This window comes from Dufourea novaeangliae, unplaced genomic scaffold (assembly GCF_001272555.1).
Source record: "Dufourea novaeangliae isolate 0120121106 unplaced genomic scaffold, ASM127255v1 scaffold141, whole genome shotgun sequence".
Lineage (NCBI taxonomy): Eukaryota > Metazoa > Arthropoda > Insecta > Hymenoptera > Halictidae > Dufourea > Dufourea novaeangliae.
In genome coordinates, this window is record NW_015374017.1 from 372,238 (window position 1) to 395,643 (window position 23,406).

The 23,406-nt window shown below is 39.3% G+C and overlaps 1 protein-coding gene across 4 annotated transcripts; it reads right to left on the reverse strand.

Moving 5' to 3' along the window:
* Positions 1-159: 159 nt before the first annotated feature.
* On the reverse strand, positions 160-22,311 carry LOC107188898 (myosin heavy chain 95F). Of its 4 annotated transcripts, none has more exons than XM_015577289.1 (18): positions 22,257-22,311; positions 9,743-9,936; positions 9,189-9,262; positions 8,985-9,114; positions 8,130-8,294; positions 7,320-7,732; positions 6,650-6,909; positions 6,425-6,582; positions 5,930-6,094; positions 5,641-5,864; positions 5,328-5,519; positions 4,215-5,198; positions 3,583-3,722; positions 3,355-3,399; positions 2,748-2,868; positions 2,532-2,649; positions 1,999-2,214; positions 160-1,438 (listed from the first exon to the last, which is right to left on the reverse strand). In XM_015577289.1, the coding sequence occupies exons 2-18, from the start codon at positions 9,921-9,923 to the stop codon at positions 1,287-1,289; spliced, it is 3,738 nt and encodes a 1,245-aa protein (XP_015432775.1). In that variant the 5' UTR covers positions 9,924-9,936; positions 22,257-22,311; the 3' UTR covers positions 160-1,286. The 4 variants fall into 4 exon arrangements, with proteins under 4 accessions (XP_015432775.1, XP_015432774.1, XP_015432777.1 ...); XM_015577288.1 differs by having other exon boundaries at positions 1,999-2,232; XM_015577291.1 differs by lacking the exon at positions 3,355-3,399.
* Positions 22,312-23,406: the final 1,095 nt, after the last annotated feature.

The window sequence follows — 23,406 nt, forward strand, 5'->3', positions numbered from 1 at the left end:
ACACACTTATTGCATTCGCTATTTGAAACTAATTTACTGATCTCGATGGTAATTTTAAACAGAATTGGAATTCAACACGGATTACAGTATAAATGTAGATAATTAGCAATTTCAATTTTTTTATTGATGTTTTCATTTTGGAAACCATAGTATTAAAATCACTTAACCATACAGAAGTCGTGAGACATGAATGAACTTAATTAATAGAACCTAATGTGATCTCTCGAACAACTTTGCTACGATCTACGAAGAGCATTGGTGTTAATGGGAAAGCGATGTGATGAATACGTATTTATTCGTAGTCGGAAAAGTGATAGACGCACATAATTTTTATTCATCGCAACAATCATTTACGTCTGCCATGGCGTACCTACAATTCGCAATTAAATGTGCAATAATATGCCTTATCGATAATAAAAAATATCTTTGCTAAATAAATCAAAAACCGTGTTGTTTTCGACAAAGCTCTGTGTTGATCCAAGGAACCATAGTGTCGTTTTCGTTGCAAAGTATAAAGATGATTTTATATATTCAAATACCATCTGCCTTTACAATCAACCTTAATACCATAAGTTAATAACAAGGCGGATATCCTTAATTACACCAGCTCCCCCCCAAAAAAACGGAAAGAAAAAGAATTCATTCAAATTCAATGAGATCTTTTGCTCGACGAATATTCCCTCCTTCCTTGCGCAACGTTAACAATTAATGCAAATTCTACGATTCGATTTAGCGAATACCGAGAACTCGAATACTGAAATATTAAAATTTATCACTAGACTGCGGAAGCTAACGCGAATCCTTACTCTTGAAAGAATACTGAATTCACCTCTCACGCAATTACAAAGATATCGTTTAAGTTAAAAGCAATAGAAAACCTAATTTAATTTTACCCTCGGCAGACACGCGATAAATTCATAGAATCCGCAGTCTAAATTATCACGCCAAAGAATCGGCTCTTTCCTGTACCGTGTAAACGGACCGAAATACTGTGTTTATTTTACAACGCGCGCACCGGGTGTACGAAATCTCGATCGATCCATGGATCCACCACGGATCTCCCCAGCTACTCCTATATAGTTTCGCGACTAAATCCAATGAACAGAGTCAATTAAACGTCACCCCGTGCTTTCTACGGATTTTTGCCTTACACTCACTAAAGGCACCAATTTCAAGGCACTGTGTGCTGCGTGTTTACCATCGAAGTGGACCGGACCGTCGACGAATAAACAATTCGTGAGGAATTGAATTAGCTGTATGTGTATAATAACAATCTCGAGGAATTCTCATTTCTTACGGTCGCACGGAGGAAGAAATGGCTTCCCGCCGTGCTTCTCCCACTCACGATTGAACTCGTGTTCTAACACCTCGGCCCCGCGTTTCCTGGTCAGCCCAGTCTCGTCCAGGCTCAATTCACACATTTGCATGTCGTCGATACCTTTCACAGAAATTCATATAATTCCTTTGATTGTCCAAATGATCTTTGTGTTATCAAGGTCAAGCAGAAGAAGGATTGGCGTAGACAACACACATACAGTGTCTCATTTAAGTGTGACTCCCCGAATATCTTTTTTAATTGTGAAAACGGAAAAAATATTTTACACGTAATTCGAATGGTATTAAGTGATCAGTATACTGCAGTAGTTGTTTCTCTCTCGAAGTTTTCAGGGTCATCAATGTTTGTTTTAACACTAGGTTTACGGGACGCGTCATTTTGACAATTGAAAAAGATATTCAAGGGGTCACACTTAAATGGGACACACTGCATATTGACTTTCCGTGTTGAGCGTGAACGATACTTGTAATGAAGTAATGATAAGGTAAATGTGTAAAGAGGTCCAAGCACCCTATGAATGATCGGTTTATGCATTTGTAGTGTTTCCATGAAGAAAGTTCTAAGTCACAGCCAAAGTGTAATTATGAAAAGAGAATGGTTAAGAAATAATTTGTAGTCTTGGGTATAGGAAATATGAGAAACAGATTCCTTTTAGTAATTACCTGCTACCAATAGGATCGGTGCCTTATCAGGGTGAAGTTCCATCTGTCTTGCCACGTACTGACCATCGAAATGGGCATACCACCATCCTCTTTTACCAGATGTGTGGGAATTGTCTTGCTGCCCAATCGGAGCTGGTCTCACAAAAGGAATTCGGAAATACCGTTGCGAGGACTCGACTATTGTCTGTTTCATTGGAGTCCTGGGTGTTTTAGCGGCTGAAACAAATACAGCGGCTGTTTCCCTGTATCTCACGGTCTAAAATTGACAGTACAGTTGCAGAAAGTGGCAAACACGGTTCTACATGGTAGCACCGACGAGATATATAAGAATATTTTTTAATATTGAAGATATCTCGACTTAATACTGAAAGGTACCTCGATCTTTCATCTTATAGTAGCAATGAGATGATAAAGAGGTCACATTATTTAATTATTAGTATGTCTAGGTAGAGGGTGCGTTGTGTTTGCCAAACAATTATAAGATATAAATGTAGTTACATTAATAAAAGACAATTAAATGCATCAATATTTACCAGCTTCCATAATAGACTTTGGCGCCCTCTCATTTTCGTCCATAGTGGTGCGTCTACGATTCCTTGCTTTCCACGCATGGTAAACCTTCAGTCTTCGATGGAACTCGTGACGACAAGCCTGTAAGAAAAAACATACACCCAGATATCGTTGGTAACCCTTGTTACTGAACGATTACATATCTCGTGGATTTTTTCATAATTTTTAATGAAATTTACCTCCAACAACTCGATATCACAGGATGTATTTATAGCGTCCCGCAGTTCAGAGTATTTCCACTTAGATAAATCATACTTCTTGTTGGCCATGGCTGCCTGATTATTGCGCACTTGCTCGGACCTGTTTTAAACAACATTAATTACCACTGGAAAAATGCAAAGTACCAAACACTATTAAAATAATCGACTGTCTGAAATCTTATTTTCAAAATATCTACACGTATATGTAGGATTAAATGAATCTTTAAAAATGACTTTTTGTGAAGATGGCGTTGCCATTGTTATTTGTCTCAGAAATACATGATGCATTTGGAAAAGCAGAACATCTCAATGTTTCTAGTGTACATTAATAATAAAGTTTTGTCTAATTACTTTTCTTATATCTACAAATCTACATTAGCATTAAGATGTTCTATACTTTACATGTCATCCTATTTATATACAGATCTCGAATATTTGAATTGCTTGTGCATCATGAGAAAGAAAAAATGATGGAGGCCTACGGCTTATAGTACAGAAAAGAAACCATTGTTAGTGAGTTAGTAACGATGCAATAAAACGTTTCATACTAATGTTAGAGTATTTCATACTAGAGTATTTACGATACCTTGCTAGCCTGTTGTTGTTCGACGGTACTCGTACATCGGAACCGCTATACATATTTAAGAAAATTAAGTCTTATTGTTTGTTCAAAAAGAAAGTTACTCTTGTTAAACACTGACCGTGGATTTTTTTTATAAAAATTCGTTTACTTTTCTCTGTAGCTTTTTTTACTCGTGTTCAACTGTTATGTTAAGGATGTACTAAATTCCAAACGTAAAACTGATACACATACCTTCGTACAGGCGGGGGTGAGTCTTCGACCTGTCCATTCGATTCTTGGGCCAATCTGACCGCCAATTCATGATCCCTTCTTTCTTGTTCCAATAATTCACGGAATCTGCTTTCTTCCAGTGCTTCTTTCTCTAATTGCGCCTGAAATATAGCAAACATATTTTCCATGTACAAGCAGTAACACTCAACTTTTCGTAACAGGTATTTATATTTTCTTTGAAAACAAATGAGAACATAATAAAATGGTTCAGGGAAGTAGATAAGAAAGTAAGGGGAAAGGAGGCAATCAGGTTAGGGGCATAGTTCTCATAAAGGTGGGTTAAATAAAATGAAAGGAATGGATGTGAAGAAAAGGAGTTTTTTTGTACTTGATATCTGTGGTGTATTATTTCTAATTATTATCAATTTCTCAATATTTGCGGTGCATTACTGCTAATCACTATCGATTATTTGATACCTGGTGTGCATCACTTCCTTATCAATTTTATGTGACATTTTTTAAACCTAATCTTTACAGCGCAAGCTTAGCATTGAGCAAAGTAGAAAACAGAATAGAAAAATACTGCCACGTAATGTGTCTAACATAGGCTACACTAGTATACATTCTATTCCATAAAAACTTGAAGTACATACATGGAGTACTTCAGCAGCTTTCTGGTCCTCCTCCTCTTGTTTTCTTTTCTGTACTTCCTCCGCCTTTCTCCTCGTCTCAATATCATGTTTCCTCCTCCTATTTTCATCCTCCTCCCTTTTCTTCCGTTCCTCCTCCTCCTTTCTGTGTTTCTCAAGCTCCAACTCCTGCTGAATCTTCCTCAACTTCGCCTGCTCCTCGGCGATCTTCTGTTGCCTGACCATGTCCTGTAGCGACGCCATTTGCATGTTAACCTGATTAACCAAGTTCGTGTAAAGGGAGTCTATCGCAGCCGGTTTTATTCTCTCGTTGTCCTTGATCCGTTTAATCGCTGCCTCTAAATCATCCTGGAGTCTCTTTATATCGTTCATGGACTTCTCGCGGTTCTTCAACTGCTTCGACGTCTCCTCCATACCAACCAATTGCGCCTTTAGATTCTTGATCTTCAGGACACCTTTTATGCGTGGTCGATGTTGCTTCTTGGCTATGTACATCCTCGCTGTCTTCTGGAGAATGATCAGATGATACCTACGATAAATGATCTTATTTTTCAGTTTGATCACAGACAGAGCACAGAACTGCATTTTGTTCCATCGAGACTTCAGCAGCCACTTCTTCACGTTCGCCACCAGTTTCCGCAAGTTCTCCGGGTCCGATTTCATGATCTTGTCGAACTCAGCGAATTTTCCCGGTTTGAAGAACACTCTGGTGATCCCAAACTTGAAGTCTTTCTTGTTCAGTTTCAAGCTGTGAAGCAACGCCTCGCAAAAGAACCTGGGATCCAGGGAGGCTAACTCCGGCGGGAGATAAGATTTGTACATGTTGTAGAGTTCCTGGAACGGGACTCGGCTGGGATAACCGTGCTCCATTAGCTCCAACACGGACGTCATGCCGGAACAACGAAGCTGTCCCAAAATGCTGTTTCCGTCGAAGTGGTGAGCGACCATGTCGTTGTTCGGTTTGATGCAACGAATAAAGTTTGTACCCTGCGACCAAATACATCAAATTATGAAACATTCTCAAAAAGCAAAGCTTCGACTGTATCATTTAATTATATGTATAGTGAAATAAAAAGCCTCCACGACATAAGATGGTCTAACAAAGGGAAATCTCACATTGTTCTTTAATTTATCCATTAGCTCCCCCAACTGGGTTTTGAATTTACTGCCGACGCTGATGAACGTGAGTTTCCCTTTCTGACTGGAGTTGTTGGCGAATTGAGTCCTAAGAAACTTGTTATTACTTTCTTGAATTAAAGCTTCTAACGATGCGTGCAGCGCATCGTTGTTCTTCTCGATGAATTGATTCTGAAAAGTAAACAAATTTCCCCCTTCCCGTTATTTTCTCATGCCGTCGGATTATTCGTATATTTTTTATTTTTGTACATCCTGCGTAACAGCACAATAGCAAGAATCGTGTATGATATACCGTTTGATAACAGACACCGCCGGCGTAATGACGAATCACAAATCCTTCGTCGTCACGCAGCTCTCTGTGCGCCTTCAAACGCGACGTTCGCGGCAAGGTTATTCGAAAATGGCCGTTCCAGACACGATGGACTTCGCTGGTGAAATGCGCGAAACTGTGCGTGGGCAGCTTCGATTCTTCGTCCAGCAGACTGAAAATGCCCATGTTTTTTGACTCGATTAAATCTGGAAATGCAGACCGAATGTTGAATGGTTCTTTTGATACTCGAACGATATCTTCGAATATTTACCTATGCAGTCTTGGTTGTCGACATAAGATATCTTAGGCACGTTGAGGGACTCTCTCGCGTAAAGATCTTGCTCGTACTTCAGAATTCGCTCGTTGAAGAACTGTTGTAACTTTTCGTTGCAATAATTTATGCAGAATTGCTCGAAACTGTTCACCTTGAAATATTCTGTGAAACAGGATAATGACAATAACCATACTTGCACTGTTAATCGTTACTTTAATATGATTAAAACTAAACAATAATTTGTAACAGTACTTCTATATCTTAAGAGGAGACAACACTGTCGTAACGGCCCGAAAAGTAAAGGTATCTTTGGTAATTTATTAAAAGGAAACTACTTAATGAGATTTTAAGGGATTTTGAAAATTATGAAAAATAACTAAACGGCGGACCTTTGTAAAAAAAATTTCAGATTTTCCTACATGATAAACATAAGTCATCATCGAGTACAAATAACTCAGAACGAGAATTAGTTATAATGAATTTAGTACTTACCGAATCCAGCAATATCCAAGACACCAATGTAGTAACTCGAGGCCTTGAAAGGAATGCTTTTATTGATACGGCCTACAATGTGATCAAACAGTTTGCTATAAATAGCTTTTGCCAGAGCGTCCCTGGCGTTATTGGCTTCATAAACCTTCAGTGGAACCCTGAAGACGTTGACGAAACAATCAATTATAATTATTCAACACACTTTTTGGAATTTCTAACACTTACATAATAACAGTTCCTTTAATACCGCCACGACTAGTCTGCATGACCTTCGAGACCAAAGCTTGTCTAAGCTCTTCCGGATCGACGCCCAATAACTTGGCAGACATCAGCGCTGCTTTCTCAGAAATAGCACATATCCTGGATCCACCTTTCGTGTCCTCGGGATTGTCTTCGAACATAATGTTCCCAAGATGAAGTACCGCAGCCACCATTGTATAAATTTCCATTCTTTCTGCCTCGCTCAAACCGAGCCGTGTTAACGCCTTAATGGAAAAAAGGTATAAAATTACTGTTACATCAATGAATTCATACCAAGAAAATATCATTTTTGTTTCTGTGATTAACTATGAAAAAACTTGGAAAAAAAATCAGTACACGATAAAAAATGTTCCATTGGTTTAAGAAACAGAGGGATTACCGTTGCTCTTTCCTGCGTTGCAAAATATTATCCAACAGGCAAAAAGAACAGAGTATAAAATCAGTATTGTCATTAACAAAGGAATAAAATTCAATATTTTTGAAATATTTTTCTTCAGTGGAAGCGCAGTTGAATTAATCTTTGGTACGTTTTCAGTGTACAAAAGTGTGTTTACAGGTCAATTAAAATTTTTAATTAAAAATCAATCTGAAGAACTGCATTTATCATTGGAAAATTCTTCCACTGATCCTTTACCTGGTCAATGGCGTTGAAACCCTCGACATCGTCCAGAATCGGATCGTGCAAGCTACCTTTCCCGACCTGATCGCGGCTCTTCTGAACGTCGTTCAGTTTTTTCTCCGAGTCCTCGTTGCAAAAGTACTGGGTGCAACCGTTCCTCAAGTAATGGAAATCATCCGGTTTCGTGATACCAAGTTTCGCTCGAAGTTCTGGCGGCGCGCCGGCACACATCATGTAAAAAACGTGGTAGTTCCTCTCGTCGGGACTCTGAAGGCACACCCTCGACTTCTCGAGAAGATAATGGGATATGTAACCGCCGACCACCTGACATTTCGAATCGAAATGCACCTCCATGAATTTCCCGAAACGGGAACTGTTGTTGTTTCGTTTGGTTTTTGCATTTCCAAACGCCTCCAATACAGGATTCGCTACAAACATAAGTATCTATATCGAGCACTGTGTCATAGATACACTGAAGAACGCTTATATAATTTCAACCCTTAAAAAATAATTTATACAAGAAAGAATTGAATAGGAATTTTCTTTGATCCTTTAAATTTTAGTATAATATTCTATGAGATTCAATCGATCGTGTTGTTATATTGTATTATATACAGGGTGTCCCAGTATTTATAGTAGAACCGTTTCAGATTAATTTTCAAAGCCGATTTTCTCAAAAACAAAGACTCGAATGAAAAAAATTTATTCCATATTTTCGACTTAGCTTTTCATCTAGAATAACCACCTCCCCGGTTGTACCATTAGTACTGGGACACCCTGTATATTCGAGTATTCTATAAAACGTATTTCTAAACGGAATAGTACCGTCTAAAATTTTCTGCTCGATCGGTCCAGCCGTCGAACCCCACAAGTCGCAAAGATAACGAAGCAGATACTTCGTAGATTCAGTCTTGCCAGCTCCGGATTCACCAGACACGATGATACTTTGGGACTGTTTCAGCACTTTCATGTCTCTGAATGCTTTGTCAGCTGAAAATTGACAGGTCATAACACCAGTTAGGAAATGTTCGACCTTTAACGCTATAGAGCACACGCTGGGCCAGAGAATAGTCCAATCTATTATATTTCTACAGTGATTCACACATTCGTTAACACACTTTTGAAATAACAATTAAGTGTAAGAATTTCTATACAATTTCTATTTATATATTCCAATTATCTAGACACTTATGGTCCTTTTGTGGTAAATTTTTCCTAATTTTGAAATAAAATTCGCACTTTTTGTACGTAATTTGATCATACAAGAATGATAGCCTTTCATGGACAAACGTGTCAGTCACTATACATTTCTTTAACTACAGTTTCTAGATCTAGTGCATCTTCTTATCTTTAGAGAAAATATAGATCCCAATTACTGCTGGAATTGTAAGTTGGTCAGTGTTCGCGTAGAGAACGGTACACATATAGTAGAACAGACTCCTCTCGATTATTGTCCTAAACTCGGGTCCACGCCGAGACAATAATCTTATAGGGAGATATGCTTCAGACCCTCGTAAATTCGTTTTTTTTTGCTCAAAGCCCGAGCCTCGGCAGCAAAAGCGGAGGGACAACAAAGTATTCGCTTGACAAGCCAAACGATAATCGAGAGGAGGGTTACGGTACGGTCAACTTATACATATTTATTTAACTTTATTATTACCATTTACAAATAAACCTTACCAATAGCGAAAACATGGGGCGGTGTTTCTCCCAAGGACTTTCCTTGATACGCTTTGATAGTCTGTGGCGAGTACAGGTCTTTCACCTCGCAGTAGGGGTTCACCGCGATCAAGATATTAGCGACGTAGGTCTATAAAAAAATTGTTCACACAGCAGTCACAAGATATTTGTCCAAACACCGTCAGCCAGGATAGAATTACTCACGTATATTCTGTCTTTGAAGTAACGTGTCCGTATATTGTTTAATAGCGTGGCCTCGTTCAGGTACATCAGAGCACCTGGGAACATACAACAAATTAGTGCGATCCCGGTGAAAGTGATTATACAATATATATATTTTTTTTTGTTTCAAAAGAGATAACTCGGGCCACGATAAATCACTCGGGAACTCGGGTGATCCTGATTCGGAACGGAAACGACGATAAATCATTCGGTCCCGTTTACACGAAGATCTCGCGAAATGTGTTTTACGATTATCTAGATCGCGGTTAATAAATAAATTTTGTTACCGGGTAATATCTGCTTGTGTACGAACGATAAAGAGAGATACACGTGGGTTCCGTTGTGCTATATACTGACGAACCACGCGAATACGATAACAGACAGAATAAGGTGTTACAAGTTGCAGTTAGCTGGGGGGGGGGGGGGGGGAACTAAAGATTAGCCCCCATAGGAATAGATATAGAATCTATATATTTATAGATAATAATCTTGTGCCTATTTTCAACGGTCGAATTATTTTGAAATATTTCATTTACAATTGTCCTCGACGTCTTTGGTGTACTCCCCGGCGGGATATACTTCATCCAGATGACAAGTACGATGCGGATACTTCACATCCAATGGCATGATCAGCGCATCCCCGTCGACCATGTCCACGAATTTGCCGATTATGAAACCCTCCTGGGGGTCCCGGACCCACACCTGTTGGTTCTCCATACCGGCCAACGCTCTGCAACAAAACCGACAGACAAAAACAAAATTATTCGATAAATTTACGCTCTGACCAGAAAAGTCTCAGTAATTATCAATGAGGAAACCAAGAGTCTTTGGAGGGGGGGGGGAGATGTGTATGAAAGTACTGTATTGTACATAAGTACATTTTTGAACCTTTTTTTTTATAAGTATAAGTGACATAATATTTTCATATTTTATTACTTCTACAGGAGAAAGGGACAATCGACCCTATACCCCCCCTCCCTAGATCCCCTCCGATATGTATTTATTAAATTTTCATCATAGCCTCAGATTAAAAAGTTGTAAAAAACGACCTTTACTATTTCCTTCGCGATTCCAACTAATTACAACTTTTTCAATTTTTTTTACACATTTAGTAAACTAATGTCTCTAACTTCACAAAATAACTCAAATCATTTCGACCAATTTTTCAAAAGTTGTGCCCTTTTAAAGGGTGTACGATTGACCCAACCGACGGAACACTGATCGATAAGTGTATCCTCGGAGCGAAGTAAATTAAAATTGAAAGCTGACCAGAAACGGTTCACTAGCCGCCGCCCCTGTCTCGCGAGGATATTAGACGTTGGAGGATATCAGGTTGCGCCCCGCCGTTATTAGATAGAGAGAAGCAGCAAAAGTGCCCCCGCCGTCGTAAAAGGCCGCTCGATGGGGATTTAGAAGCGATCGACGGCTGGTTTTTGCGAAACGAAGGACGAACGACATCGAGACACGACACGAGGGAACACACGTTGAACGTTGTATACCTGGTATTTTCCTAAGAACGATCAACGAGAAACGATAAACGACAAACGCAGATGGGAAAAAAGTTCCTCGAACGTACATATCCTCGCCGTCGACTGACACGAAAGACGCACTTGCACGCCCGAAGTTTCTGAACTTTTATCGGCTCATTGCCGCGCCTGTTATCGCGCGATCAAGATATACCGAGTCAGAATAATTTCGTAAACTCGAACGTGATCTTGTGCGTCCCCGCATAATTACTAAATAAATCTAAACAAGGAACCACCAATCCGTCGCGACCGTAAACATTTGTAACCGTCATCTGTCCTTCGTTTCGCTTATTTTGTCCTTCGGTGTCAAATCGACACAATGGTAAGGAAATTAATATAATGAAGGGATAAATAGTTAAATTCACATACACATGACAGAAAATATTGTTCCTTAACGAGAAAAATGTGTCGAATTGACATAACGAACGAATTGACGGTTAACCCTCGCCTGAATTCTTGTACAGTAGACTCTTACTATATTGCCACTGAACATATTGCCACGCGAGGCACTTCCCCTTCAGAGTCCACTGTACTGTGTACTTGTTCGACATTATCTTCATAATTTCTCGAGTAATTCTGGTACAGACTCTGTACAGTACAAACAAGGCACATATAAAGCGTCAAGTTTTGTTTGGATTCTTAAAATCGACGTTATGTATCGCTGAGGACAAGCACGTTTGCCAGGCTGGAACTACTGCAAGCAAGATAGAGCAGAGTAGCCATCTATATTTACGTTAAGTGAATTAATAGAATCGCTGGACCGTGTCGATAGGTCCCAGGTTGGTCGATACAGTCGCCCTATTCAGGTCCAGTACACAATCAGTAAATTTCTGTTTCCCTTACAATACGAAATGGTCATTTTATTTTTCACTGCTAAAGTTAACGAGTAACCCAAGCACCGAACGATGGAAGCACGTGTCACGGGCCAGTGCACCGTATTTATTCCGAAATTGCTCGTTTCGCGAGGGGAACCGTTTCCAACGGTTCTTCCTGTGGAAATATGAAATGCCCCCCAGACATTAGTTCGCGCCATCGCGATCGTGACATGTGTATACCCCTCGCCACGTTCTTGCGCGGGGTACTGCATTCCTGTCATTGAACCTTTTACCAGCGCTTTTACGATATACAGTATGTTTTAACGGTACACACGTTGGATCGTGTGTCTTTCTCCCGCCGTTGCTGCAATAAGCTTCATATTACGGCTCAATACGTGCAAACATTCTGGCTGAAACGAGCGTCCCAAGTTTAGAAAGAGATACTTGATGAAAGAGATTATTTGATAATAAGCTTGTAGTGGGAAACAGAAGTATTTATACGCTTTAGATATTAGACACAGTATAATTGCATATTATATATGTACAAATATATTTGTTATATGTCAAGTATTCGAGGCCTGGTCTCGTTTGTTTGTTGGAGAATTTCGTTAATCGATCGATAAAAGTTTGACGGTAGAGATGTCACGATTAGATAAAAAAAACTTTCCAATTGCAATAACGATTAAGGAATTCCTACATTGTTTCGAGTCAGCTCCCTGAACATCACCTACATTAATGCTCAATGTACGTAAGTACATCTGATAAAAGAGAAAGTGGAGTTAGACGTAGCATGTCTGATTAATACCTTATCTCTATCAGATTACCACGGCCTGTCTACATTATTCTCTTTCACGAAGAAAAATACATATTTCCGACAAGTAGCGAATATTATAAGAAATATGATCACTGTGATATGTACGATTTCTACTACATATAATCACGTACAGAATAGAACTACCTATTATACACTATCGTGGAATTATTGTAGCTTACATCACGGTAACAAGTGAACGCAATACTTTTCAGCAAGCATAAATCAACCACTGTCCAGTAGTTATGGCGATACATTTGAATGGTATCGATACGTCAAATATCGAGCACATCAAATATCGATACTGGAATATATCGTCACATTAAGTATCGATACTGAAATATATCGTCACGTTAAATATCGATAGTGGAATATATCGTCACATTAAGTACCGATACTGGAATATATCATCACGTTAAATATCGATAGTAGAATACATCGTCACATCAAATATCGATACTGGAATATATCGTCATATTCAATATCGATACTGGAATATGTCACCACATTAACTATCGATACAAAATATCAATATTTGAATCGAAAAGTATCGATATTTCAGATATCAATACTGTATCGTCCATCACTACAATCCATAGTGTCCCTTGATAAATATCGATCAATACTACAGCAATTATACAGGATGTTCCATTTAACTCGACCGCTTAAAAAGTATTCGCTAGTCTACTCGAAAACTCCGTCTCAAATATCGTCCACACGATCGCCACGATGGCAGCTGATCCAGAAATCCCACGAGAAAGGAATCGTTTCGGCTAGTTCTCTCTCTCCCCCAGTCGTCGCGTTCTCAGCATCCCGTTAGAAGTATCGTAACGGTAAAAGCAACCGCCGGTAGATCCTTGGCGCCCGATCCTTGAAACATGGAACAACCGCGCGTTCGCCTACGGATATCCCGTGCACGCGTTAAGACGAGTCTTCGTTTAGTGTTCGCGAACAGTTAACGAATTATTCTTTCTAGGGATCTTCTATGGTTCTTTCTAGGGATACTTGTAATGTATTTATAGTTATCTCAAGCATTTGTGGTTATACAATAGTTACCAACAGCGTTCGTGAACTGTTCGTCAGTGAATATGCGCCTTTACACGCTTTCGAACGGAGCTCTCGATGTGTCGAATCGACAATAACCTCGAACTTGGGGGATTATCAAAATTATCCCCAGAATATGTTTCACTAAAACGTATGGAAATATTAAACCCTTGGAAAGTGGACGACGATTTTGATGGCGTGTGGGTCCATTTGGACCCCCATGCATCATTCAAAATTTATTTCGTAAATTGATTTTCTTTTTATTTAAAATAATATAAACAATCAGTAACTTGAATTAGTTATCGGAAGCTGTCGAGTTGGGATCTGAAATTCTCGAAAACTCGAGTCAAAATAACCCCAGTCATTTTCATCGTTCGAGGGTTAATTATGGAAGACTGATATTACTGGAACAACGTGTTGTTTATGGAATCGAATGATCTGTCAGGGCTAAAGTCGAGAGATCCTGTTTTCATGAATCTGGGCAATGGTCACTTCTATATAAAAATAAACCGTGATTAACACGCTTGGTCCTATGGCAGAGTCACCGGCGACTCCTCGATGTATAACCAATCACCAAACTGCGTCGAAACAAATATGTATACATATTTTTATGCGTGTTAAAGAGAGGTGGGGAATTCGCGTCGGTTCGTTCACCTTGTTCCCTATAGAAAAACGGTAATAGGTATACCGCAGCTGTCGCGTCACTCCGCGCGCAAGTTCGCCCACCTCCCTCTTCCGTTTTCTATGCGTGAACAGATAAATCACATGTCCTCGACGCCGGTACGAAAGCATCAAAAGCACGTTGTATCTTAAGTATTCGAACGTGAGATCGTTGAGATTCGAATTCGGTCTTAATAATATAAAATTTGACCGTTGAGATTTCAATTCGATCATTAGAGTCTAAATTTGAATTTGACCGTTAAGAATATGATTTAAATTTTTACATCTGTACAATCCGACGGAATCCGTAAAAATTTGCGACAGATAAAGTATAACTGTTTACAGAATAAAGCAATAATGTATTAACTCTCTGTGTCCAGTTGTGCGTCACTCTTCTGTGACGACGATTCCGCCTATTTTTTTTTTGTCTGTTCGCAATAAAAAAAAAGCAGCGTACTTGGAACGGAATGAATGGAATCGGAGGAGGAAGCAGGAAGCGAGCAGGTGGAGCCCTGACGGCCAGGAACCAGGGAGGAGACACGCGTCACTGGTCACGTGTGTGTGTCCCCCAACAAAATTCGAGCGTGGAATCATGGGGCACGAGCACAAAGAAAAAAACGGGGGAGATATGTTTATTCGTCCTGTAACAATGATAACTTTCGAGGCACGTTTTCAGTCACGTTGAAAGTGACGCCAGAATACGAAAATAGGTAGTGTGAGTGCACTTGACCATTGTTTTTTTCCATGAGTATCGAGGATCCGACGGGAAATTCAGTCTAGACATTTTCCGTGCTCAGTTTACTGACCACGAGACAGTGCAGACGATATACAGAATTTCTGAATGCAATACGGAGGACCTCTGAACCAAACGACCTAAACTAAGGGAACCCTAGGACCTAGGAGATCAACGATCTCAGTGAGCCAAACCAAGGGACTCCTTGAGTCCAAGAATCCTTGATTGGGATGCCGAACTTTGGCTTCTAGGTAGCTTTCTGGCTTCGATCTTGGGTCCTGAGGATTCTCTAAGTTGGGCCTCTAGGTTCACAGTTCCTTTGGGTTGGGTCTCTGGATCCAGTGGTTCTCTGACTTAGGTTCCTGAGTTCAAAAATCCTCTAGACTCATCAGCCATTTAACTTAATTTCTGGATTCAATGGTTCTCCAAGTTCAGAGATATTCTGAATTCATATCAGTCCCATAACTGGATCCAATGGTTGACTAACTTAGATCTTCAAGTTCAGAGATGATCGGAACTCATCAGTCCCCTAACTTGAGTTCCTGGACCCCAAGAACATCTAATTTACGATTCCTCGACCCTGGATCACTGATTTCAGTCTTCCCATCCTGTAATGGTCGAATAGGACTCCTCCGATTCTGTTCAGGCGGTCTCTCCATCCTTAGATTCATCCGATTCGAGTGTCTCGATCCTGGATTAGGTCAACTCGAACGTATTCCCCGCCTCTTTCGAGCGCACAGGCGGCTTCACTTTCATCGTTAATTCCTTGGTACTCCCTGTATGTCTGTCACAGTGGACGGCTCCGCACACCGGAGGCTCCCGAACGCTCCGACACAGAATTACAATCAACGTTCCATCCACACTGATACCTCGCGTCCGCGGAGAAAGTAAGAAAATCATTTATCTGTCGTCACGGTCAACGAACCCCAGGGGAATCCAAGCTAACTTCACCTTCCGCGAACACGCTCATTAAGCATTACGCCCACGCGTTGCATAGCCACTGTATGTAATTGGACGTTACGCTCCCAGACGGTTTCATAATGTTTCTCGAGACAGATTTCGTCCGTGGAACCTGACCAACAAGAACCACGTACGGCCCTCTTCACTGTGGCAGTCAACGTGTTAACAAAGAATTGTTTATTCGATGAAACATAAAGCGCGACAATCAGTAATTCTTGTGTCCATGAAGACGATAACAAAATCGAAAGTTCTTATCTAATATTCGTGATTTGAGATCCTTTCTATAGATAAATTGGCTTCTCGATCTTCTTTGTCGGACGATCGATTGTCCGTAGACTCGAGACCCAGGTGTATGCTAGACGTTTTCAGGTACGAAACAAGGCGAGGAGCACAGAAAAGCATGAGGTGAGAGTCATGTCAACGGATTTACAATACAGATCACATAGGAATGGAGCGTTTCCACCTCGGGGCTGTAAGGCGAGGCCAACGACCCGTCAACTCCACGGAGAAAAAGACGTGAACGTGGAAAAATGGAAACTTCGATGGTACAGGGTGAGTCAATAAGAACTACTGTATAAAATAACTCATTATCTATTGGTTGTATCAAAGAACGTTTTAATGAAATATTGAGGGACACATCAGGTAGATACAATTTAATTTTATTATATCTTATGTTTGTTGAGATATCAAGGTGACCTTGAGTCTTTTCAAGGTCAATGCATGCTTTTTTTAATAACATCTTGCTATAGGTCGTTGAATTCCTTCCTCGACAACAACGTAATATTAAAAAAAAGAGATGCATTGACCGTGAAAAAACTCAAGGTCACCTTGACGTCTAAAAAAAAATAAGATTTAAAAAAATCAAATTGTATCCATCCGATGTGGCCCTTAAGATGCTATATAATTCATTGAAACGCTTTCTGATACAACTAATGGGTAACGAGTTATTTTACAAAGTAGTTTTTATTAACTCACCCTGTATGTACAGTGTGATCCAAAAAAAGAGTTCATTACTTCTAATATAGATAGTTCTCATCGAATGACGAAAAAATGTCTCAGTAAACATGGATCGAAAAAATAATATTTTCAAAGTTATAAATAATTTTGTGGTTCCGTTAAAGCGACATTCTTCCTTTGTCCGCTATCGTACCACACGGAGACAATGAAGAAAATTGTAAAAAAAACTATAGTGAAAATTGTAGAAAACCTTCTGTAACTAGGAAAAGAAGAAATGATAAGGTAATCGATTGTTTCTACAAGGTACGATAGCTCCCAAAGCGGAAAAGTCAGTCGTTTTCATCGAAAAAAAAATTTTTTATAACTTTGAAAATATTAATTTTTCGACCCATATTTATTACAACTTTCTTTCATCGCTTTTCAAATACTATCTACCGTATAAGTTATAAATTCTTCTTTTTGGATCACTCTGTATATGTCCCTGAGAGATACGACTTCGTTAAAATCTGTCAACCCTCACGAACTTCAATTTCTCTTTATATCGCGAGGCTGGATACACCTAGAGAGTTAAAACTTTCCATCGTAAATTAAACTACATTCGGTGCCGAGTCACGAGCCGACTTCCGTTTTCCTTTTCTCGTGCCCAGATCGGTTTATGGCACTCCGAATCAATTTCGATCTCACCCGAGAAACTGGTCACGATCGTTAATGACGTTTTTTTGTTGCTAGTTCGCAACGTAAATCGAACATGTTTGTCGTTTTCAAAAATTCGATAGAATAAAAAAACGAAATCGATAATAACGCTGTTATTTATGACTCGATCCTATATATTCACCGACAACATTATCTGGCGTATAACAATTTAAAATCGATCTAAATACAAGCGAAGTAGCTTTGGCTGATTATACGACCAGATAAAACTTTCCGTTCGTACTCGTAGATATTCGAATTTGACCGATGGGTCAAAAATTTTTCCTATTCTTGCGAATTTTTTATGTTTGTATTAATAATATTTGTTATATTAATGAATTTTGGAATTGATTTCAATTATGCGCGCAGAGATGCATATTTCCAAAAGAAAATTCCACCGTTAACACGTTGAGTTCTACAGTGAAAAGGGCAGTACGTAACCAGACACGCCTTATTTCGATTTTTAACCCTCCAATGGTAAGGTCCGAGTCATATCCGACTCAAGTTATAGTTTCTCTTGTGCTGTCCCCACTCTATTTATTATTTTTTTTATTACTCTCGTTTGACAACACGTTTTATTATTTAGTAAATAAATAAACTTTACTTATTATATAAATAAACGAAAATACAAGTTAGTATAACAAAGCAATTAGTCGAACTTACCAAGTACGACCTGAAGTTGTAGAAAAAAAAATATATCGTCATTTTTAATTGTTTAAACATGGAAATTTTTATTTTTATAATTATATCTATATTTAATTGTCGAACAATTATTTAATCTCATTAACTGTTTAAAACTCAGAAAGACACCCTTAGATACTGCTACTTTTCACTGTGTACTATTCGAATAAAAATTCTGCCCAACTTTATTCGTCGGTTACGCTGTACACCTACCTGAGGATCGTGAACGGCGCAACAAGTGTTACAGTACCGCGTGGCTCGTACGATCCACGTACACGGTGATGGACGATCGTTTCGCAGGCCGTTTAATATTAATTGGAACAACCTTCGCGCGATCATCGTCATCGACCGCTTTCAACGATTAGATTGAGCCGTGGGATGTGATTTCGAGCATGTCGTGCGGTGGCACACTGCGCTATTTAATCCACGCACCACGTATGACGAAAGAGAGAGAGAGAGAGAGAAAGAGAGGTTAGGTGCTCCGCGTCACTTCGATTAGAATTTATGAGACCATCTCCTGTGCAGTGAGAAACATTCAACGATCCTTGCATAGAGAACGATAATCACTAGACTGCGGATCTTTATGCAAAATAAAATTTTATACAGGAATTTACAAAGGCAGAATTAAAAAAAAAAGACTTCTTTTGCCTCCTAGGAAGTTTATTGCGTTAAGAATAAAATGAGAAATATATTAAACCTGATGTAAGTTCTATCGTCTATTGCATTTCACATACTCCTTTATGCTATGAATGCATAAACATCCGCAGTCTAGTCACGACCGTAAAAGTCACGATTCACTGTCACGTGGAAACGCACCTTTACAGCATCTGGAGACCGTGTTACGTAATCACGGAAAGAAGGATCGTTCCCATGTAGGCGAACCGATGTCGCGAGAGAGACCGAGAATACGTATCGTGTTGTCGGGTGAGTCATGTGTACGCGCGCGGCGACCGTTCGACCAAGGACCCCAACGGTGAATCTTGTTTAGCCGTTGGACTTCGTGTCACGATTAAGGACACGTCGGGCCGTTTTGTCCCCGTAATTAATTCGTCAGCTGATCGAAACCCAGCTTTCGTTAACATCTCCCACACGGCTGTGTAACTTCGAAACGCTACAAGAGCTTCCTTACGGTTAACCATCTCAGACCCAGTGCACATTGAAACGTTCATTAATTTTAACGTCTGTTCTGAGGCGATTTTGTTTTATTTTCACCGGGACCTATCATAGTGCACATCTGTCTACTGCTTGCAGTGTTAAAAAAAAATTTATTTCTACCTCCTTGCTGTCGTAAATAAAAGAATTCCAGAAAAGAAAATGTTATATTATTGAATTTAACACCATTGCTATTTGAATTTCGCCCCGTTACACGCCTGGACTCCGTGAAACGGAAACACTTATGGCGGCAATTATGCGAGTTTCCTAGATTCATCGCGGTCACGTGACCGAACAGAAGCAGAATTTTGTAACACGATACCGGAGGCAGGTGCGGGGCTGAAAAGAAACTCACTGTTTTCGAAATGAGCGCTTCTTCCGTAATCGCACGGTAACACACGCATACCCTGAAACGAGCTTTCATCACGCACCAAGAGAGACAGAAACCAGGATTTTCTTTGTTTTTGTTCGCGGTATCAGATACACTTACGGGGAAGAGGGAACGAAGACGCGTACGATTCACACGCTAATTCACCCGAGAACCGAGGATCGTTGGCTTTCCCCGCGCCACCTGTGCGCCTTCGTTCCACTCTCCTAACCCCCTGGGTTGTAACTGGAAGAAAAATATCGCGGCGTTTTATCATCGTCACTCGACGTAACAATAACAATGCAATACGCACTCTCCACAGAGGACAACCGTCCATCATCTTTCTATTCCATTTCCAACAGTACACGTTACTGGCATGAATATATAGTTTTTTCATCTGTGATCGAAGAGAAGCCTTAACGCAGCCCTAAGCCAATTACAATTTAATACCGAGACTAATTATAAATACAGGTGTCTTAATGAAATTTTTGAGAGGGGGGACGTATTACAGAACCTTATCAAACCGGCACAAACGTTGTTACTAACACGGGAATACTGACTCACGGACTGGAATAATAAAATTTTAAACATTTTATTTTAAGGAAAAAACTTTTTTCAAAATTTTGATAGTACAAGTTTGTAGAGCTTATTGTAACTTCGGCATATTTCGCGGAGACGAAAAAAAATATTTCGTGAAAGCGTTAGGAAAAAAAATGGTGACAGAATATAAAGACACCCTATATATGTATACACCATGCCCCGGATTGTAGAACGATTATTGCCTTCAACAATGCCGATCATCTTCGTACTGGGTGTGTATACGGCACACTACCTACGGAAGTTGCGTGAATTGATCGACGATTGTCAATGAAGCAACAGTGAAACACGAAAGCAATGTCTTAATCAGTCGTTCTTGATTCCTGTTTGTTATTTTTACAAAATAAACAAACCGTGCCACAATTGCCAATTGACACCTGTATCGTAACTCGAAACAGAGAATTTAAGTGTTAATCGTTCGAACAATGGAACAAAATGGCAGGGGAAGAAATTAAATTGTTCAAATGTTAAAAGTTCAAAAGAACCGTTCCACACTGGTTACGAGGAAATGAAGCGTTAGAAGACGTTCCACACAGTTCCGTAGGGTAATTTTCACGGCCGAAACTGACGTACATCATGCTCTCCTAACCTAATTAGTACTGAAGCGGTTACCAACGATTAAGACGTGAAAAGCCTTGAGAGGTTTATCTAGTTTCTGAATGGAAAAACTGCTGTCTTATTTTTCTTGACTATTGTAACGAACGTAATTTGCATCAGTAACGTCTCTAACAATATTAATAATTTCTTCCTCAAATTGCACTGTACACGTGAGTAACATAGATGAAACACGATTGTGTACCGGTATTTTACTCGAACATTCTGAGATTTGTAGAAATAAATCGAACGTAAGAAATTGATCTCTTTAATGATGGTACGCATGTATCTGAAGAAAACCGCAATACATATGTCCATATCACTTCTACCCGGTGTCAGAACAGGATACTTGAAACCACCGTTACTCACCATTAATTCTTTTTTACAGAACACACTCGTACTAATGGAAGTACATGGAATACGATCTAAGGTTAAAGAAATCGATACGAAAAGTTACGTATCTCTACTTCTAAATATACTGCAAACAAAAAAAAGAATACAAATAGCAGGAATTATTCCTTTGCTTCGAGAAAGACAGTTACAAAATATTAATATTTTTTGCTGAATATAAAAATGAAAATTGAATCGTGGTTGAACATATGTCTCATCACGCGCAGAACAGGTGAACAAATAACAGTAATACACATAATACGAATGCCTGGTTAACGTGTGAGACGTACATATGTCGCTGGACTTCTGTTGCCTTGTTAACCTCTTATTCGATGCTTCCTGCACGTTGTGTACGCGTAAACATAAACAGAGATACCACCGTCCATAGATATTCGAACACAGCAATTTCGGATATACAGCAACGTATATCGACAATACTGTTACTATTCCTCAACTGATAAAATCAATAGTTATATTTATCACATGTTCCACAAATTATGGATTGCAGTGTACCATGAACGCACCGCGACAGCCCGATGTCATCGTTCTCAAATTGACAACCTCGAAGCCTATTATCAAGCGTAGAATAGTTGGAACACAATACCGATTCTTTCAACGATTAAAATTCACGAGAATGTTACACGGTAGAAGTTATCCGAAAAATGATTGTTGTTCAATCTAATTTACACTAACAATTCTAAACCGAGTGTCACCTTCCTCAATTGCATAATAGCTATCCATAATCACCTGTCTCTCTCTCGATATACGCATATATCAAACGTAACAGTCACAGAAATCAAAATCACCAATAAGAAATTCAAACTTTTCCGGTAATGAACGATTGCAATATAAACGGTTACGTCTTTACCGCTGATTTTTTCACACTGATACACACACAAACGAATATTCGAACTGGTCGCAACAGAAAATGTCGACGACTGCATCGAATTGGGAGCATTTGTCAGAAATGGTGAAACTATTTCAACGAAGAATACAAGTTACTATTGTTACAGTAACAAGCATGCAGGAAATGAATCCAAAGGTATTTTGTAATTGGAGAAAATGTTACTTACCAAACCGGGAAACAGTAACGACACAGTCAGCACGAAGTCCGACACGCAACTGGCGCTGCGGCGCGTCAGTCCCATCGGATCGGCAATTTTCGTGGGTTTTCGGGCGTGCCACGCGAGCACACGGCAATCACCTGGCGTACCGAGGGAATTTAACCGCGATTGCTATCTGTAACAACAGGTGGTAACGAAAATTCAAAAACGTCAACCTGTTTACATGAATCAAGCCATATGTCATATGAATAATTGAAAAAAATGTATATAATTTTATAAGTACTTTATCGTGTTACAATGATGTTATACGTTGATGACATATACAATTGTGGGAAATAGTCTAGTTATGATTCTATAACGTAAACTGCAATTTCAAAGATATGAACTGTTCTTCCAAGGTCCCAGACATTTAAATATTCAAATTTGTACATTACTTCGAGTAATTAAGTTCTGTAATCATTAAATTTTCGATTACTGTGACAACGTTCTGAATTTTAAATTAGTTACCTTGAATATATTTCTAAACAGAAAACTATTATCGCCAGTATTTATGTCGTTTACATAAATAGTTATCGAGAGAATATTATCGAGGGAAAATATTATTTATCGAGAGAACATTCCTCTTTACGAAGTAGGTTACTGCAGTTGACGAAGCGGTGACGGTAATGTAGCGACACCTATGATAACCTGTATGAAAAGTTACGACTGGTAAAACAGAACATGGAAAGTACGTTATCTGTACCAAATTCGATCGAGGTAAGAATTGTTGAGAAACATTTGATTATAGTATTTTGTACAATTAATCTATCGGTTATTGAAACCAATGGTATTTATTTAAAATTCCCATTAAAATTCTAGAAGTACGACCTGAGGTCAACGTTTTAGAATGTACCCGATCAGACGAAGTTCGTTAACCTCGGATGGCTTGTAAACGCAAGGTGCGACCGGTACACGTCTCGATATGCAAGAAAAGCTAACTCCTCGTTTTATATCGACATAAAATGTTTCATTGCTATTTCTTCGGATGAAATACACGGAAACACGAGGCACGGATCATTGCGTGCTCTAAATGTTTGTTCATAGCCGAAGGTATTCCTTCCGTTTCGTGTTCTTTAGAAAAATAACTTTCCCGTTATGTACTTCCTTCTTCTGCGAAGAA